Source organism: Sorex fumeus, unplaced genomic scaffold, assembly GCF_029834395.1.
Source record: "Sorex fumeus unplaced genomic scaffold, SorFum_2.1 ptg000207l, whole genome shotgun sequence".
NCBI classification, from domain to species: Eukaryota; Metazoa; Chordata; class Mammalia; order Eulipotyphla; family Soricidae; genus Sorex; species Sorex fumeus.
In genome coordinates, this window is record NW_026606264.1 from 2,201,951 (window position 1) to 2,216,430 (window position 14,480).

Consider the following 14,480-nt stretch of genomic DNA (forward strand, 5'->3'; position numbering starts at 1 on the left):
GGGATGGACTCCTTTCTGCCAGGACATCTCTGTGTAAAATGAGGCCCGAAGGCTCGAGGCCATCCAGTTCGTCGTGGGACATCTTCTGGCTAGGCCTGGGTAGCTCTGATGTGCCAAATCAGATTAATGCCACTATTGGTGTGTCTCCTGTCTTTAGTCGATCCCCAGGACTTCTCAGTAAATAATGGGGTATCCCAAATGGAGAGTTCTCTAAGCTTAACTGTGTTTATGCAAAAGAACAAGCCAGGTTTGTTAAACTATCTTGCAACGTTTTGAAATGAAGGTGGAGAGAAAACCATGTTTCTGTAACTTGCTTTTTGTAAGAATCAGATTCTAATTCTACAAAGGTGATTGAATAAATGTATTTAATCTTGGTCTAAAAGGTAACCCTCTTTGGGAAATTTAGATAAAACCTGGTTACTCTCTGTAGGAAAACAGCCTAATCTATAAAGGAACTCAATGTTATACATGCTGTCACTTGTCTGATACGAGCATTGGAAGTCAGAGCTTTACTAGGGTGAAGCTCATCTCAAAGTGCAGAATTGCTTTCCCCCAGTTTGTGAATTGGCAAAAGTGTCAAGAAAGGCCATCTAAAATGGTTAAATTAGAGTGGATTAATATCTAGTTCTAAAATACTGTGAATTTTCTTTCTATACTTTCTGTATTGCATCTCATTTTCTGTGAACAGTCATTTGGAGAGAACAAGGATGTTAACAGCTCTTAATTTTTGTTGCATCATGGGATTAACACCAGAGAATGTTTCCTCTAAGCCAGAATGCTCTGCAGAAGAGGAACGATGGACATTGGAGGTTTCCAAAAGGAAGATGATGGATGATTTACCAACAAGGAAAGTTGCTAACTCCTGGACCAATGCAGTGGAATATTATTAAAGGGACTCAATAGCAAGTAAGGTAGAAGTAACTCAGAACTGTGCTTTCTGTGCCATTAATGAACCTAGTGGAAATCTTGATCCTTCTCTCCTAACACCTGTTCAGCATCAAGGAACTTAGAGGAGTATCGCAGCTTGGCTTTATGCAAATGATCAAATGCTCATATGTTCAAGGTATAAATATCTGTTGGTTCTTATTGATAGCTTCAGTGTATGGGCAGAAGCTTTTCCAATCTGCACTGAGAGAGTGAGAATGGCTTGGTGTTTCTGTGTCCAGTAGAAAAATCTGGACACAGGAAGTCATTTTTCTATCAGCCAAACCTGTGGGTAGAGAACTCTGTCCTTACTGGGTCAGAAAGGAACTTCTACTCCTCCAGGGTCTAACCATTTCAAAGTGATATCCTTCAGTCTAATCGAACTGATCTTTTCTTTCAGATAACTTCAGGAACCCAACCAATTCATTGCTGAGGGCCACTAAAAAGCTGAGGTAGCATGAGATTTCACCCCTTGTGTAGGCAGGGCCAGCGCCCCATTGTCAGCATGAAGCAGCTCCAGAAGATGGACCTTCTGCCATTCTCCCTTAAAGATTCAAGGTGGTGGAATCTCTGGGGGGGGGGGGGCAATAGGATGTAGGCAGGTAGATAGGGAAGGCCCCCTCCCAAGGCAATGAAGAATGGGGATTTATGTGTGGTGTTGGGAGAAAAATGCTGCTACTCTATACTGATCACACAGGGATGGTCTGAGACTCCACGGCCAAGCTCGGGGAGGGCCTTGAACAACGTCGGAGAGAAAGGGAGGCCTGGGAGAATTGGTTTGAGTCTTGAAAATCCTCCTAATTCTGGGTAACAATACTGGACCCTGCCCACTGAGGAAATTACTCCTCTGTATGAAGAGCCCACTGAGGAAGATTCCTCAATATGAAGTAGAGAAAGGGAGGAATGTTAGGTCCCTAGGGACCCTGAGGGAGATTCCAGAGTTAAAACTCTATAAATTAGTAACTCTCCCTTTCCTGCCCTCCTTATCTGTTACCTCCCTTAAGAACTCTTCCCTTATCCACCTCCGGAATGCAGGGCTGAGAATCAGAGGAAGCAAGGTGATAACCAAATGTCCAAGTTACCTGATGCCCACTAGTCACAATGCCTATGTACATAAATGCTGATCTTTGAATCTATAGGCTAAGAAGTGATGTACCCTTAATTGGATTGGTTAAGAAAGCATATGTTGTTACAAATCTATTGGCTATGAAATGCGCGGGCTTTGCTGTAACGGCCAGTGAAGGCCTATATAAGATCCCCTTTGAAGAGGTTCGGGGTCTTGCCTCACCTAACTGACCTGCGTGTCTGTGTAGGCGGCTTGACCCTGGCTAGCCAGTCTTACAATAAACCTTGCTTGCTGTTTGCAGTCTCTGGAGTTTCTTTGTCGTTAAAGGGAGATCACGATCCGTGCCCTAACAACGCCTTTCGGTTTACAATACAGATATGGAAAGGTTATTATGTGTATCTCTTTACCTACTTTCAACACCCAGTTCCCGTCCAAAGTGATTTCCAACCATTTCCAAGCATTATTGCCAGACTGGTCCCTACTCTGTCCCCAATGCTTGTGGGAGCTTCCAACCATTGACCAGTCCTCCTGGCCTCCATTTTCCTAGCCTTGGATATCAATCCCCTGTATATCTGTGTGTGTGTGTGTGTGTGTGTGTGTGTGTGTATATTATGGGCTGGAGCAATAGCACAGCGGGTAGGGTGTTTGCTTGCACGCAGCCAACATGGCCGACCCAAGTTCGATTCCTCTGCCCCTCTCGGAGAGCCCGGCAAGCTACGGAGAGTATCTCGCTCGCACGTAAAGCCTGGCAAGCTACCCGTGGCATTTTCGATATGCCCAACGCAGTAACAAGAAGTCTCACTATGGAGACGTTACTGGGCCCGCTCGAGCAAATCGATGAACAACAGGAGGACCGTGACCATACATATTATATTCCACGAAATGGGTGCTTGTATTTGTCAAGGGAGTTGGGAACCATATCCAGCAGTGCTGAGGCTCCTCCTAACTGCGCAGGCATCACTCCTGGAGGGGATGCTGGGGACCATAGGAAGTGCCAGGGAAAAGACTCTGGGTTTGCTGCTTGCTAGGCATCAGCCTTGCCCCAGGGCTCTCTCTCCAATCTACAGTTTACTGACTTACAACCTAGTATTACAGAATATTCACAGTACGATGTAATATTTGGATATCCTGCCAAGTAACCATGATTCACGTATAGACCGTTTGAATTCCCTACCATAGATTCTAAAGTCAAGGACTGCTATTGGGGCTTATGTAGGCTAAAAGTAACGTTCTTGCTCAAGCTCTTTTTCAGGAAAAATCAACCTGAGGACACGTGTGCTTCAAACGTACAGGAGTTGGTGCTTATAAACATCGTTGGTTCTGTTAATTTTGGGTTAATAATATAGCAACTTCCAGTTTCTTTCCCAGACTTTATGGATTGATGGTGTCTGTACTGCATGGTGTCCCTTTATTTTCGTCTTGTCAAATAGCTATGGAGAATCACTGAAGGTATTCATTTTAGGCTACATTGGTTAGGAAGCTTTGCAATAATGCAATAAAGGTTTTATTTGTTTTGGGTTTTTTTTTGCCATTAAACCTCACCCAGTGGTTCTATTATTTTTCATCTTTTATAATTTTATTTATTGAATCACCATGAGAGCAGTTACGAAGCTTTCGGGTTTAAATCTTGGTTATAAAATGAAAGACCCGTACCTTCACCAGTGCCATTCTCCACCACCCAAAACCCCAGTATGCCCCCATCCCACACCCTCCCCCTACCTGTGGAGAGATGATTTTCACATTACACTCTCTCTACTTTGATCACATTCAATATTTTGACACTGGACCCACCATTATTATTTGGGATTTTACCCCAACACACAGAGCTGCTGAAAAGGCAACAGTAGACAATTTGTTTTCTATTCCTGGTTATGAATAACATATGATGTCGCGTGGTTGTAGTAGTGGCTGCGCGATTTTGAAATTCCAAAATTTTAACAATTAAATCTGGAGGGATTTCTTGCCAAAACCTGCTGGGTTCCAAGATTTGTTCCTGAGTCTGTGGGATCATGGCCGTTAAGCAGATTGATCGGGAGCCAGAAAGGCCATTAGTGGGCGGTGACTAGGGGTCTTGCTGGGATGGGGAGGAAAGGGCTGGTCCCACCCCCATCCCGTGAGGCCCCACATGTCTCATCACTGAGGGCCCAAACCTGACTGTCCAATGGCCTCTGGAGGATGGCGGCCACCGAGCCGCCAAGGGGGAGCAGGTGGAGGGACAGCACCCTTTCCTCCCTGGAATGGCCCAGCGACAGTAACCTACTGCAGGGTCCAGATGCATTTCTGCCAAAAGCCACTGGATTCCGAGATTTGTGTCTGAGTCTCTGGGATCATAGTCATTCAGCACCTTAATCAGGACCCAGAGAGGCCGTTCATGGGCGGCGACTTGATGTCACGTTGAGACGGGGAGGAAAAGGCTGGCTCAACCCCCATCCCATGAGGTCCCCCTTGTCTCATCACTGAGGGCCCAAACCTGACTGTCCAATGGCCTCTGGAGGATGGTGGCCACAGAGCCGCCAAGGGGGAGCAGGTGGAGGGACAGCACCCTTTCCTCCCTGGAATGGCCCAGCGACAGTAAACTACTGCAGGGTCCAGATGCATTTCTGCCAAAAGCCACTGGATTCCGAGATTTGTGTCTAAGTCTCTGGGATCATGGCCGTTAAACAGCTTGATCAGAAGCCAGAGAGGCCGTTTGTGGGTGACAACTTGGGGTCTTTTTGTTTAGGAAAGGGCTAGCTCCACCCCCATCCCATGAGGCCCTACGTGTCTCGTCACTGTGGGCCCAAACCTGACTGTCCAATGGCCTCTGGCGGATGGTGGCCAATGAGCCACCACGGGAGAGCAGGCGGAGGGAGAGCACCCTTTCCCCCCCGGGGTGGCCCGGCAACAGTAACCTATTGTGCGATCTGGACGCATTTCTGCCAAAAGTTGCTGAGTTTCGAGATTTGTTTCTGAGTCTCTGAGATCATGGCCGTAAAACAGCTCGATCAGAAGCCAGAGAGGCCGTTTGTGGGTGACGACTTGGGGGTCTTGTTGGGGAGAAAAGGGCCAGCTCCACCCCCATCCCATGAGGCTCTACGTGTCTTGTCACTTTGGGCCCAAACCTGATTGTCCTGTGGCCTCTGGAGGATGGCGACCAGTGGGCTGCCAGGGAGAACAGGCCAGGGCACGAAATCTATTCCCACCTGGGGTGGCCCAGCGCCTCTAACCTACTGCAGGGACTGGACACATCTCTGCCAAAAAACATTGGGTTTTGAGATTTGTTTCTGAGTCTCTGGGATCATGGCTGTTAAGCAGTTCAATCAGGAACCAGAGAGGCCATGTCTCCAATTATATAGCTGAACTGGAGGTGGTTTGTGGGTATATCTCCCACATATCTTTTACCTGTTTACTTTCTTGGTCAACTCTGCCTCAAGTTTTTGGGGTCTGGCCAAACGCACGGCAGCAATTTGGGGGTACCTGGAAGTCTGAAGGCGCCATCAGGCTGCTGATGCTCTCGCCTCACAGGTACAGACTGACCTGCTGGTGGCACCATACCCCCAACCCAGTGCTTCTTAGGGTTTACTCCTGCCTCTGCACTTAGAGATTGCTCCTGCCAGGACACAGATGACTGGATGGGATTCCTGCCATTGAACCCAGATCAGCCACATGCAAGTACCCTACTCACTGCACTATCTCTTTAGCCCAAGATAAACGCTTTTAAGAAAATGGTTTACAGGCCCAGAGCAATAGTGCAGCTGGTAGGGCATTTGCTTTGGCCAATCTGGCTTCAATCCCTGTAATTCCATATAGTCTGCCCAAGCACTGTCAGGAGTGATTCCTGAGTGCAGAGCCATGAATAAGCCCTAAGACATCACCAGGGGTGGCACAAACATAAAGAAACAAAAAGAAATTGGTGTATCAGAATTCCATTGTAGAAACTGTTTGACTCATTTGACTCTATAGTTCTTCACTGCTAGCCAAAAATCTTTTCTAAAGAAACCTGAGAATAATCAGTTATCACTGGCAAAAAATAAATAATTTTATTAAAGTAGATATAGAACACTTGCTTGCTCAAATTTTAATACTGCTTTACATAGTTTGTGAAACAATTTCAATAATGGTCATTACTAAAAATTTCAATGGATCCAGATCTTTCACTTGTCAGACAGCTGATAATCTCCAGAGGAAAATACATCAAAATCATACATATAATTATAGAAGTTCTTATTATACATGTAGCCTGGATGGTACATTATCACTTTTGACAGAACTAGAAAACATTCAAATAAAGAAAAATAGATTGAAACTGGATGATAAACTTCTGATGGTTGAGGTCCTTCATTCAATCTTTTTGTGGTAAGAAAATCCAAAATTAGTAATGTTGAATTTCTCATCATACATTCATCTAAAACCACAGTGAAAAATGTAAACCTTGTAAAGACAGTAAAATGGTTATTCTAGGTGTTTCACAAATAGCTGGTTATGTCATCCTTCAAGTGCTGGTGATTGCTGCACAGTGCAGAGAATGGGGTGGCCGGGCCGAAGTTGTCGTCGTAATTGTTGAGTCGTCCCCGTTCCCGTCGAGAGCCACCTCGGATATCATCTCCACTTTCATCTTGAGGTCCTGATTCTTTCTTTGGAGGTCCACGATCACGGAATTCAGGAAATCGATCTGTGTTAAAGGAGAGCGTGAGACGGTGAGCCATCTGCGGGAGCCATCGGAGCCCGCCACAGAGGAGGCTGGGCCCCGCTTCCAGTCCCCGCCCCAGGGTTGGAGGCAGCCAGAGCTCCCCTTTCCCTTCCTGAGCGCAAGCTCCCGGGTGCCCCAGGGAAGACCCCAGGAGGACATGCTGGGCCCCCTCGGTTCCTCTCAGAGCAGGGAGTCAAGAGGGCCTTCCCTCTCCTACAAAGACAGACTCACTTCTTTAAAATCCACGGGGCGGGGGGGGGGGGAATCCCACTTTACAAAGGTAAGCATGACTATAGGCACAAACATTCATGTTTCACTTAAAAACTGGCAGGTTTGGGTCTGAGTGATAGCACAGCGGGAAAGGTGCTTGCCTCGCACGCAGCCAACCCAGGTTTGATCCCTGGCATCCCATAGGGGCCACTGGAGAGCAGCCAGGAGTGATTCCTGAGTGCAGAGCCAGGAGGAAGCCCGGAGTATCGCCAGGTGTGGCCCCCAAAGAAAGAAGAAAGAAAACCATAAAGCTGACTGATTCTTTTTCTCCCTCGGGGCAAGTTCTGATGAGGAGTCTCTGAGAGTGCCCAGGCCCTCCCACACTGGAGCCAAGAAACACAGATCTCTCTTCCTCCAGGTGAAGAAAACAAACACAAAAAAACATGGAAATGTTCAGTTCCCAACAAGCCCATGCAGGGTCCACCTCCACAGCCCACATGCAAAGTTCACTTCAGCCCACATGTGCTGTCCAGGACAACGGCTGTTAAGTACAGAAGTGCAGGAAGTGAGGGTGTGCGGGAACTCCACAGGGCACTGGGACCCAGATGGTCCCCTTCCTTGGAGAGGATTCAAATTATAAAGTGTTGCAGGCCAGGTGGGATGGAAGGGGGTTTGGGAAGGAGAGACATCAAGGAGGCCCCAAGGCTGACTCCTGCCGCAGGCCAGACGCAAGCCTGGTGATGGTAGGTGCGGGCACTGGGGTCTGCAGCCAAGTGTGCACACCCCAGAAGACCCCACCCAGCTGTCTCCCTCGACAGGAGCAAGAAGCAGGAAGGCGGCCCAGAGGACCAGACTCCCCAGCTCTGCGCCCAGAGCATGCACAACGTGGCCGGGACAGCCACATGTTGGTGGACGTTTCCGTTTGCGACCGGACCTTCCTGATGGGAAGGAGGCCCTCCAAAGTGGTGTTCGACTCTGGCAAAGTGAAGATTTGCCAATTTTATGGGAGCCCGAAGCCCAGGTTCTGGGAGAGCAGCAGGAGTAAGGGCTGTGGAGGGGTCTGGCTTCTCGGCTCTGGCAAGGACGTGACCCCTTGACTGAAGGGATGTGTCCTTGTCCATGGGGCCTTTCACTCCGTAAGCATCACCTCTTGTGCTGGGAGCATGTGGGGATGGGGTTCCGGCAGCGTGTGCCCAGCCCCTGGTTCTCACGCGCGCCAGGTGAGCACCGCCCCTTCTTCCTCAGCTTCCTTCTTTTTGGCTTCTTTTATTGTGATTAATGAATTCATTTGGGGGGGGGGGCTTTTGGGTTACAAGCCATCGTTGCTCAGGAGTGACTCCTGGCTCTGCACTCAGGGACCATATGGGATGCCGGAGATGGAACCTGGCTTGGCCACGTGCAAGGCAAACACCCTACCTGCTGTGCTGTAGCTCCGGCCCCACTCTCGGATATTTTAAATGGTAGGTATTCCCCGACTCTTTTGAAGCATACACACATATATACATATGTACATGTCTGTGTATGTATACACGCTCATCTATAACCTTTGTGGGTAGTCAGTTTGGTTTGTTTGGTGCGGTGGGGACTATGCCCTGGCTCTGTGCTCAGGGATCACTCCTGGCGAGGGAGGAGCAGCCCAGGCCGTCAGCAGTCACTCGAGCCCGGGAAAGTGGGGCTGTGTGGTCAGAGGGCACTGGCTCGCCTTCTCACGGTCATCAAAGAGCCTTGAAATGCTGCGTATGTCAACACATGTGGCTTCTCTTCCTGTCCCGGCCCAGGCTCTGGGCGAGCTAACTGGGGCGTCCAGTCCCTGCCGGGCTCCTTGCTCCGCCGAGCAGTCTGGGAGTGGTCAGCTGTTCAGTGATCTCGCCAGGCCGCCCCATGTCCCCCAGATTCTGTGTGGTCACTCCGCGCAGCACCTCCCCAGGGGTCATACAGGGGTCATGCAGGGGTACACTTCCCCTCCTGTCCCATGCGAGAACCAGGGACCAATTACTCCTGGCAGTGCTCAGGGGACCAGATAGGATGCCGGGGATTGAACCTGGGTCTGGCGTGTGTAAGTCAAACGCCCTCCCCGCTGTGCTATCGCTCTGGCCCAGGATATAGTTTCTCTCAAGGCTGAGGCCGGGCCTACACGCCCTGGTCACCACCATCACCCACCTCATTCTGCAAGTTTGCATTGGTGTTCCTGGTGTCCTCCAGGGAGGCCAGGGTCTCTGTCTTCTCCTGGGACAGTTGCTGCATAAAATGCCTGGCATCTTCCGCTGTCTGCACAGCCTGGAGAGAGAAACCTCGTTGAGCCACGCCGGGGGGGGGGGGGGGCAGGGAGGGGTTGGCAACAGTGGCACAACACAGCGCGAAACGCCCCACAAACCACCCACACCTGCCACAGTGGCTCCGGCCCCGCTGGCCGCCGGTTCATCCTGCGGGGACTCACGTCTGAGCCGCTCAGCAGCAAGACTGACACCCAGAAACAGCCCAGGGCTCCCAAGAGCCTCCATTCCTCACACAGAATAAAAATGACATGAGCGGACAGCTAAGCAGGCCTGGGTGGAAAGCGTGGGGGGGGGGGAAGGAGAGGAGATGTGAGCAGTGAGCACAGGTGTGGGAATGGGAGAAAGGTAAACCCTGAGTGAGGTGGGAAGAGAGAACACCTGCCCGGCACCAGGCACCCTCGAGTCCAGGCTGCCCTGCACCGGGCACACTGCTGGTGGCACAGGGCACCCCCGAGACCCAAGTGAGCAGACTCAGGGCAACCGCTCAAAGTCCCCCCGGAAGACAATGCTTTGCTTTACAACTTAGTGCCTCTCTCATGCCTTCCCTTACGTCTTGAAGAGCCACAGTGCAATCTTCCGTGAGAACTCCCCCCGGAAATGAACATACTGTCCTTTCTTGGTTTTATTCACAGCTTATGCCTTGTCCTAGAGGTCAGCAGGCACGTGGTGACGAGCTGTCCCTGCGCCCGCAGCAAACAGCCCGTGACACACGGGTTCCGTGGGGATCCACCGCTCCTTGTGCCGACGAAGAGCAATCCTCTTAACCGCTAAAAGGGGGTGCCCGGGGCCAACGGGGGTCGGGCCTGCTCCACTTTACCGTAAAAGAGTGCAGCGTCTTGAGCTCTCTGATCTTGAAGGTGAGCCTGATCTTGTCCTTCCTCAGTATGCGGTTCTCCTTCTGGGCCTCCAGGAGGTTGGCCGAGACGTGGCTGCTGGTCTGGGCCAGCCGACTGACCTCCTTCTGGAGGAGGAAGTAACTGCCGGCCAGCTGCTCCTTCTCCCGCAGGATCTCGGCCACCTTCTCTTCTGACCGCGCCTTCTCCTCCAGCAGGTCCAGGTGCTCGGCCTGCAGCCCCTGGGCACGCGCCCGCAGCTCCTCCACCTCCTGCTCCAGCAGCACCAGGCGGCCTCGCAGCTGGCTGGCCTTGTGGGCGGCCGCCTGGGTCTCCTGGGCGCGGGCCTCCCGCTCCTGCACCAGGGCCTGCTGTGCCGCGAGCCTGTCCTCCGCCAGCCGCCGGCACTCCTCCTGCCGCTCGGCGTCGAGCGCCTCCTTGGCCTGCAGCACGCTGGCGTGTGTCTTCTCCAGGCTGCGGGCTGCGTCCCTGGCCTCCTGCAGCGCCGCCTCGAGGGCGCCCTGGCTGGCCGCCAGCCCCTGGAGCTCCTGCTGCAGCGCCTCCAGCTCGGCCTTGTGCACGGTCTTGGTGGCCTCGTCCAGCTGCGTGCGCAGGCAGCTGGCCTCGGTGCCCAGCAGCTCCTTGGCCTGCAGCGCCGCCTCCAGGCTGGCGCCCAGCTTCTCCTGCTCCTGGCGCAGCAGGTCCTTCTCGAGCTGCAGCTCCTTGTTCCTCTGAGCCAGGCCGTCACGCTCCAGCTTCAGGGCCAGGCACAGGCTGTCGAGCTCCAACTGCTTCTCGAGGGCCGACTCTTTCTCGGCCGTGAGCTCCTCGATCTCTTGCGCCAGCGACTTCTGATCCCAAGCCAGCTCATGATAGGAGCACTGCAGCTTCTGGATGATGTTGTCCTTGTCCTTGGCCAGGGATAGGTTCTCCAGAACCAGCTTCTTGACATGCTCCTCCAGCTGGCCCCTCTCCTCCAGGCCCTTCTTACACTCAGCCACCAGGCTGCTCTTGCTCATCTGCAGCTCCTCCACCAGGGCCTGCAGCCCCACCTTGGCGACCTGCAGGGCGTCGTTCTCCGCGCCCACCCTCTGGAGCTCCTCCTGCACCGCCCTGGCTTCTTCCAGCACTTTCTCTTTCTCTGCCTCGAGGGCTTCTCGGCCGAGCTGCTCCTCCTGCCAGAGCTTCTCTGCGGCCCGCCTGGCCTCGATGACCTTCTCTTTATCGAAAAGAATCGCTTGGTTCAACAGCCAGAGCTTCCTCTGCTCTTCCCGCAGCGAAGAGTTTTTGGCCTCCGCTTCCTTCAACTTCAATAGCAATGACTCTCTCTCTGACTTCAGAGAGAGCTTCTCCTTCGCCAGCAATTGATTCTCTGACCTCAGGGCCCTGCGATCCTCCGACATCAGCTCAATTTCCTCTGATGTTATTAGGTAAGTTAATGACTACAGAAACAAAAGCGGGCAAGAACGGAAACAAGAATGAGATCAAGCAGGCACAAGCAAGCCAAGCACTTAATGTGGCCTAAACACCAGAAATGAAAATGGCAGAGTAGTCTTACCTGCACACGCGTGCATACGTGCATGCACACACAAACACACAAACACGTGCGCGCACACAAACGCACACACACGCACACACACACACACACACACTCGCAGGATGGAGAGGCTCAAACGCAGTTAGCTTCACAGGGTCAACATATCTACCTGCCTATTTTGTGGATGGGGGCCCCACACCTGGTGGTGTTCGGGTCTCGCTCAGGGTTCTGTGCTCAGGGATCACTGCTGGCAGGGCCGGAGGACCATACGGGATGCTGGGGATCAACCCGGGTTGGCCAAGTACAAGGCAGCACTACCCATTCTACTATCAGCCATTTTATTTTTGAAATGCCGTCTGAAATTATTCCTGACAGCTCCCCGGAAGTTTTAAGTACAGTTGGATCTTGACATTGGGGCATAAGATTTTTCCCCCCACTTCAATTATTCCATTACAAAATCCATCACTCTGTCATAGAAGGGATGCATTAAAAAACTAGTTTCCAGTACAATTCAAAGAACTACAAAAAGTATTTTGTTGTTGAACTTTGTGCAGGAGGGGAAGGGAAAAGCAACCATTGCTTGCAAAACGACTTTCACAGGGACAAACAGAGGCAGGAAATGGACTTAGTCCCAAAAGTTTTACACTTTATAGAAAATCCAGACTAATCCACCAAGCTTTGGAGACTGAAGCCAACAGGTTTTGCTTGCCAAACACAGTAACAACAAGTCTCAAAATGGAGACATTAGTGGGCCCGCTCGAGCAAATCGATGAACAATGGGAGGGCAGTGTTTGCAGAAATTTGGGAGGGGCCCAGGGGCTCCAGGAGGAGTGGCCGCACACGGGCCAGAGTCTCCCTCACCTGCTCTCCCTGCCCGTCAGCAACGGGTTGTGCGTCTTCGTTTCTGAGTCTCAATGCACACCATAGTTTAACCGCCATGTACTTTCCAGAACTTTCTGCAGCAAGGGCTATCTTCTCTGTCCAGCTCAGCAGCCATGAGCCGCAGCAGGCTACTGGCGTGCGCTGCGCTGGGCAGCTGACCGCTGACGGTCAGGTTACTGGAATGGGACTGACCTGAGCATGCACACGAGGCTGCTGGCCACAGAACTGGGCCGTGCAGGTGGTCCAGGGAGGAGACGTAGCCCTGGCTCTGGTGCGTGGTGGAAAGAGGCCGGGCACCAACACACACGCGGGCCATGGCCGCCGCTCAGCAGCCCTGGTTTCCTCTGATGTAAGCTCGGTTCCGTTTTCTTTCCACTGGCTTATAGATATGTATACACACACATATACATACAAGCACATATATGTATAGGCATACACATATATGTATAAACTATACATGGGACCAAGTGTGTAAAACTGAAAATGTATCAAAATATGTACATATGAATTAAAATACACTTATTATATGGATATAAAGATGTACACATATGTACATGTTATGTATGTACACACATATATGTGTGTGTACATTATTTTCCTTCTTGTTTTGGGGTTCACACCCGGCAGAGGTCACGGCTTCCTCCTGGGTGCTTGGGGGACCATGGGGGATGCTGGGGATCCCCCGGTGGGTCACGTGCACAGCAAGTGCCCTCTCACTGCACTAGTTCCAGCCGCTTTATTTCTCCCCACTGAGCTTCGAACCTTAACATTTCTTTGATACATGAAAAAATGCCTTTGAGCAGTCAAGTGAAAACACGAAGGCCTGAACTTACTGAGCAAGCTAAAAACAAAACAGACAACCCAAGCTGGGGTCCCTGGGCTTCTATGTGCTCTGCCGGGCGCCCTGGGAGCAACCCCCTTCTGGCTCTCACAGGCGCCGACGGACGGAGGAAGTGTCTGAGGCTGCAGGCCGAGGCCCCCAACAGAGCCCGACCCCGAGACGGCGGCCCTGCGCCCACACACCTTGGCCTTGTCGGCTTGCGTCTTCAGCTCGGCCACCTCCCGCAGCAGGCTCCCGTTCTCCGCCTGCACCGCCTGCAGCTTCTCCTCCGCCTGCAGCAGCAGCTTCTGCAGGGCCTGCAGCGCCTCCTCGTGCTGCGCCTGGCTCTCCGTGGTGGGCTTGGCGTGCTCGGCCTGCAGAGCCTGGGACTGGCTGCGGCTCACGTCCACCTTCTCCCCCTGCGGGGAGCCGGGGGCCACCATCAGCTGTGGGCCCCCTGCCTGCCCCCAGCACACACGCGCGCGCACACACACACACAACGCATACAATGCACACAAACACACAAACACACAAACATACCCGCACACACACGGCGACTCTGCTCACCAGCACATACACACACACAATGTGAGCCTCAGAGGCGATAGGGCCGAGCTCGCCTGAGGAGGCTTCGCTTTGCCCTCAGCAATGTAAAGATCAGCGTCCGACTCCCCTGGTACTCACCAAACTCCGAAGCTCTTTCTCCAAAGCCTCCTTCACTCGACTGACTTCGTTCAAGTTCTCCTGAAGACTACGAAGCGCTAGCTCCTTCCCCTGCAGCTCCTCGGCCAGGCTCTCGGCCTACCAGAGAGACAAGGATGGAGTGAATGGACCAAGGGGACGAACAGGAACAGGAAGGGGAAAACAAAACAGAAAGCACGTATGAGAAGCCCATGACCCAACACAACCCCGAAAAACAGAGGCGTGAGGTGAGTGCGATTGCCTGAAGTTCTCAAAGCCAAGGCCTTGGCGCCGTCAGTTCTGGTGATGACTGTCTAGTGGTTACTGAAAACGGCTCAAACAGAGGCGTTTTCTAGACCTACATTTGGAGTGACCAGAAAATAAGAAAGCCTATGAGAAAGACTGACTTTCCAGGGGCGGGGAGACGGCACAAAGGGCTGGAGTACACACCAGGCCCGAGTTGGAACTGCAGCACCACTGGGCGAGCCTGAGATCGGTCCACAAGCTGAAAGACCCACTACTGCTGGGCGGGAGGACCCCAGAGCCGAGAGCATGGCTTGGCGAGGAAGAAGGACGTAAGCA

At 52.1% G+C, this 14,480-nt stretch overlaps 1 protein-coding gene across 1 annotated transcript; it reads right to left on the reverse strand.

The window, feature by feature from the left end:
- Positions 1–5,998: 5,998 nt before the first annotated feature.
- Positions 5,999–13,954, reverse strand: LOC130017664 (CAP-Gly domain-containing linker protein 1-like). The gene is made up of 3 exons (XM_056108387.1): positions 13,902–13,954; positions 9,030–9,146; positions 5,999–6,641 (listed from the first exon to the last, which is right to left on the reverse strand). The coding sequence occupies exons 2-3, from the start codon at positions 9,111–9,113 to the stop codon at positions 6,462–6,464; spliced, it is 264 nt and encodes an 87-aa protein (XP_055964362.1). The 5' UTR covers positions 9,114–9,146; positions 13,902–13,954; the 3' UTR covers positions 5,999–6,461.
- Between the last annotated feature and the right edge of the window lie 526 nt (positions 13,955–14,480).

What these genes read in the sequence shown, in the direction of transcription:
- LOC130017664 (XM_056108387.1), bottom strand. Translation starts at nt 9,113, where the DNA reads ATGCAGCAACTGTCCCAGGAGAAGACAGAGACCCTGGCCTCCCTGGAG. An exon ending in ATGCAAACTTGCAGAATGAG is followed by an intron (nt 6,642 to 9,029) that starts GTGGGTGATGGT and finishes CCTTTAACACAG; the next exon opens with ATCGATTTCCTGAATTCCGT.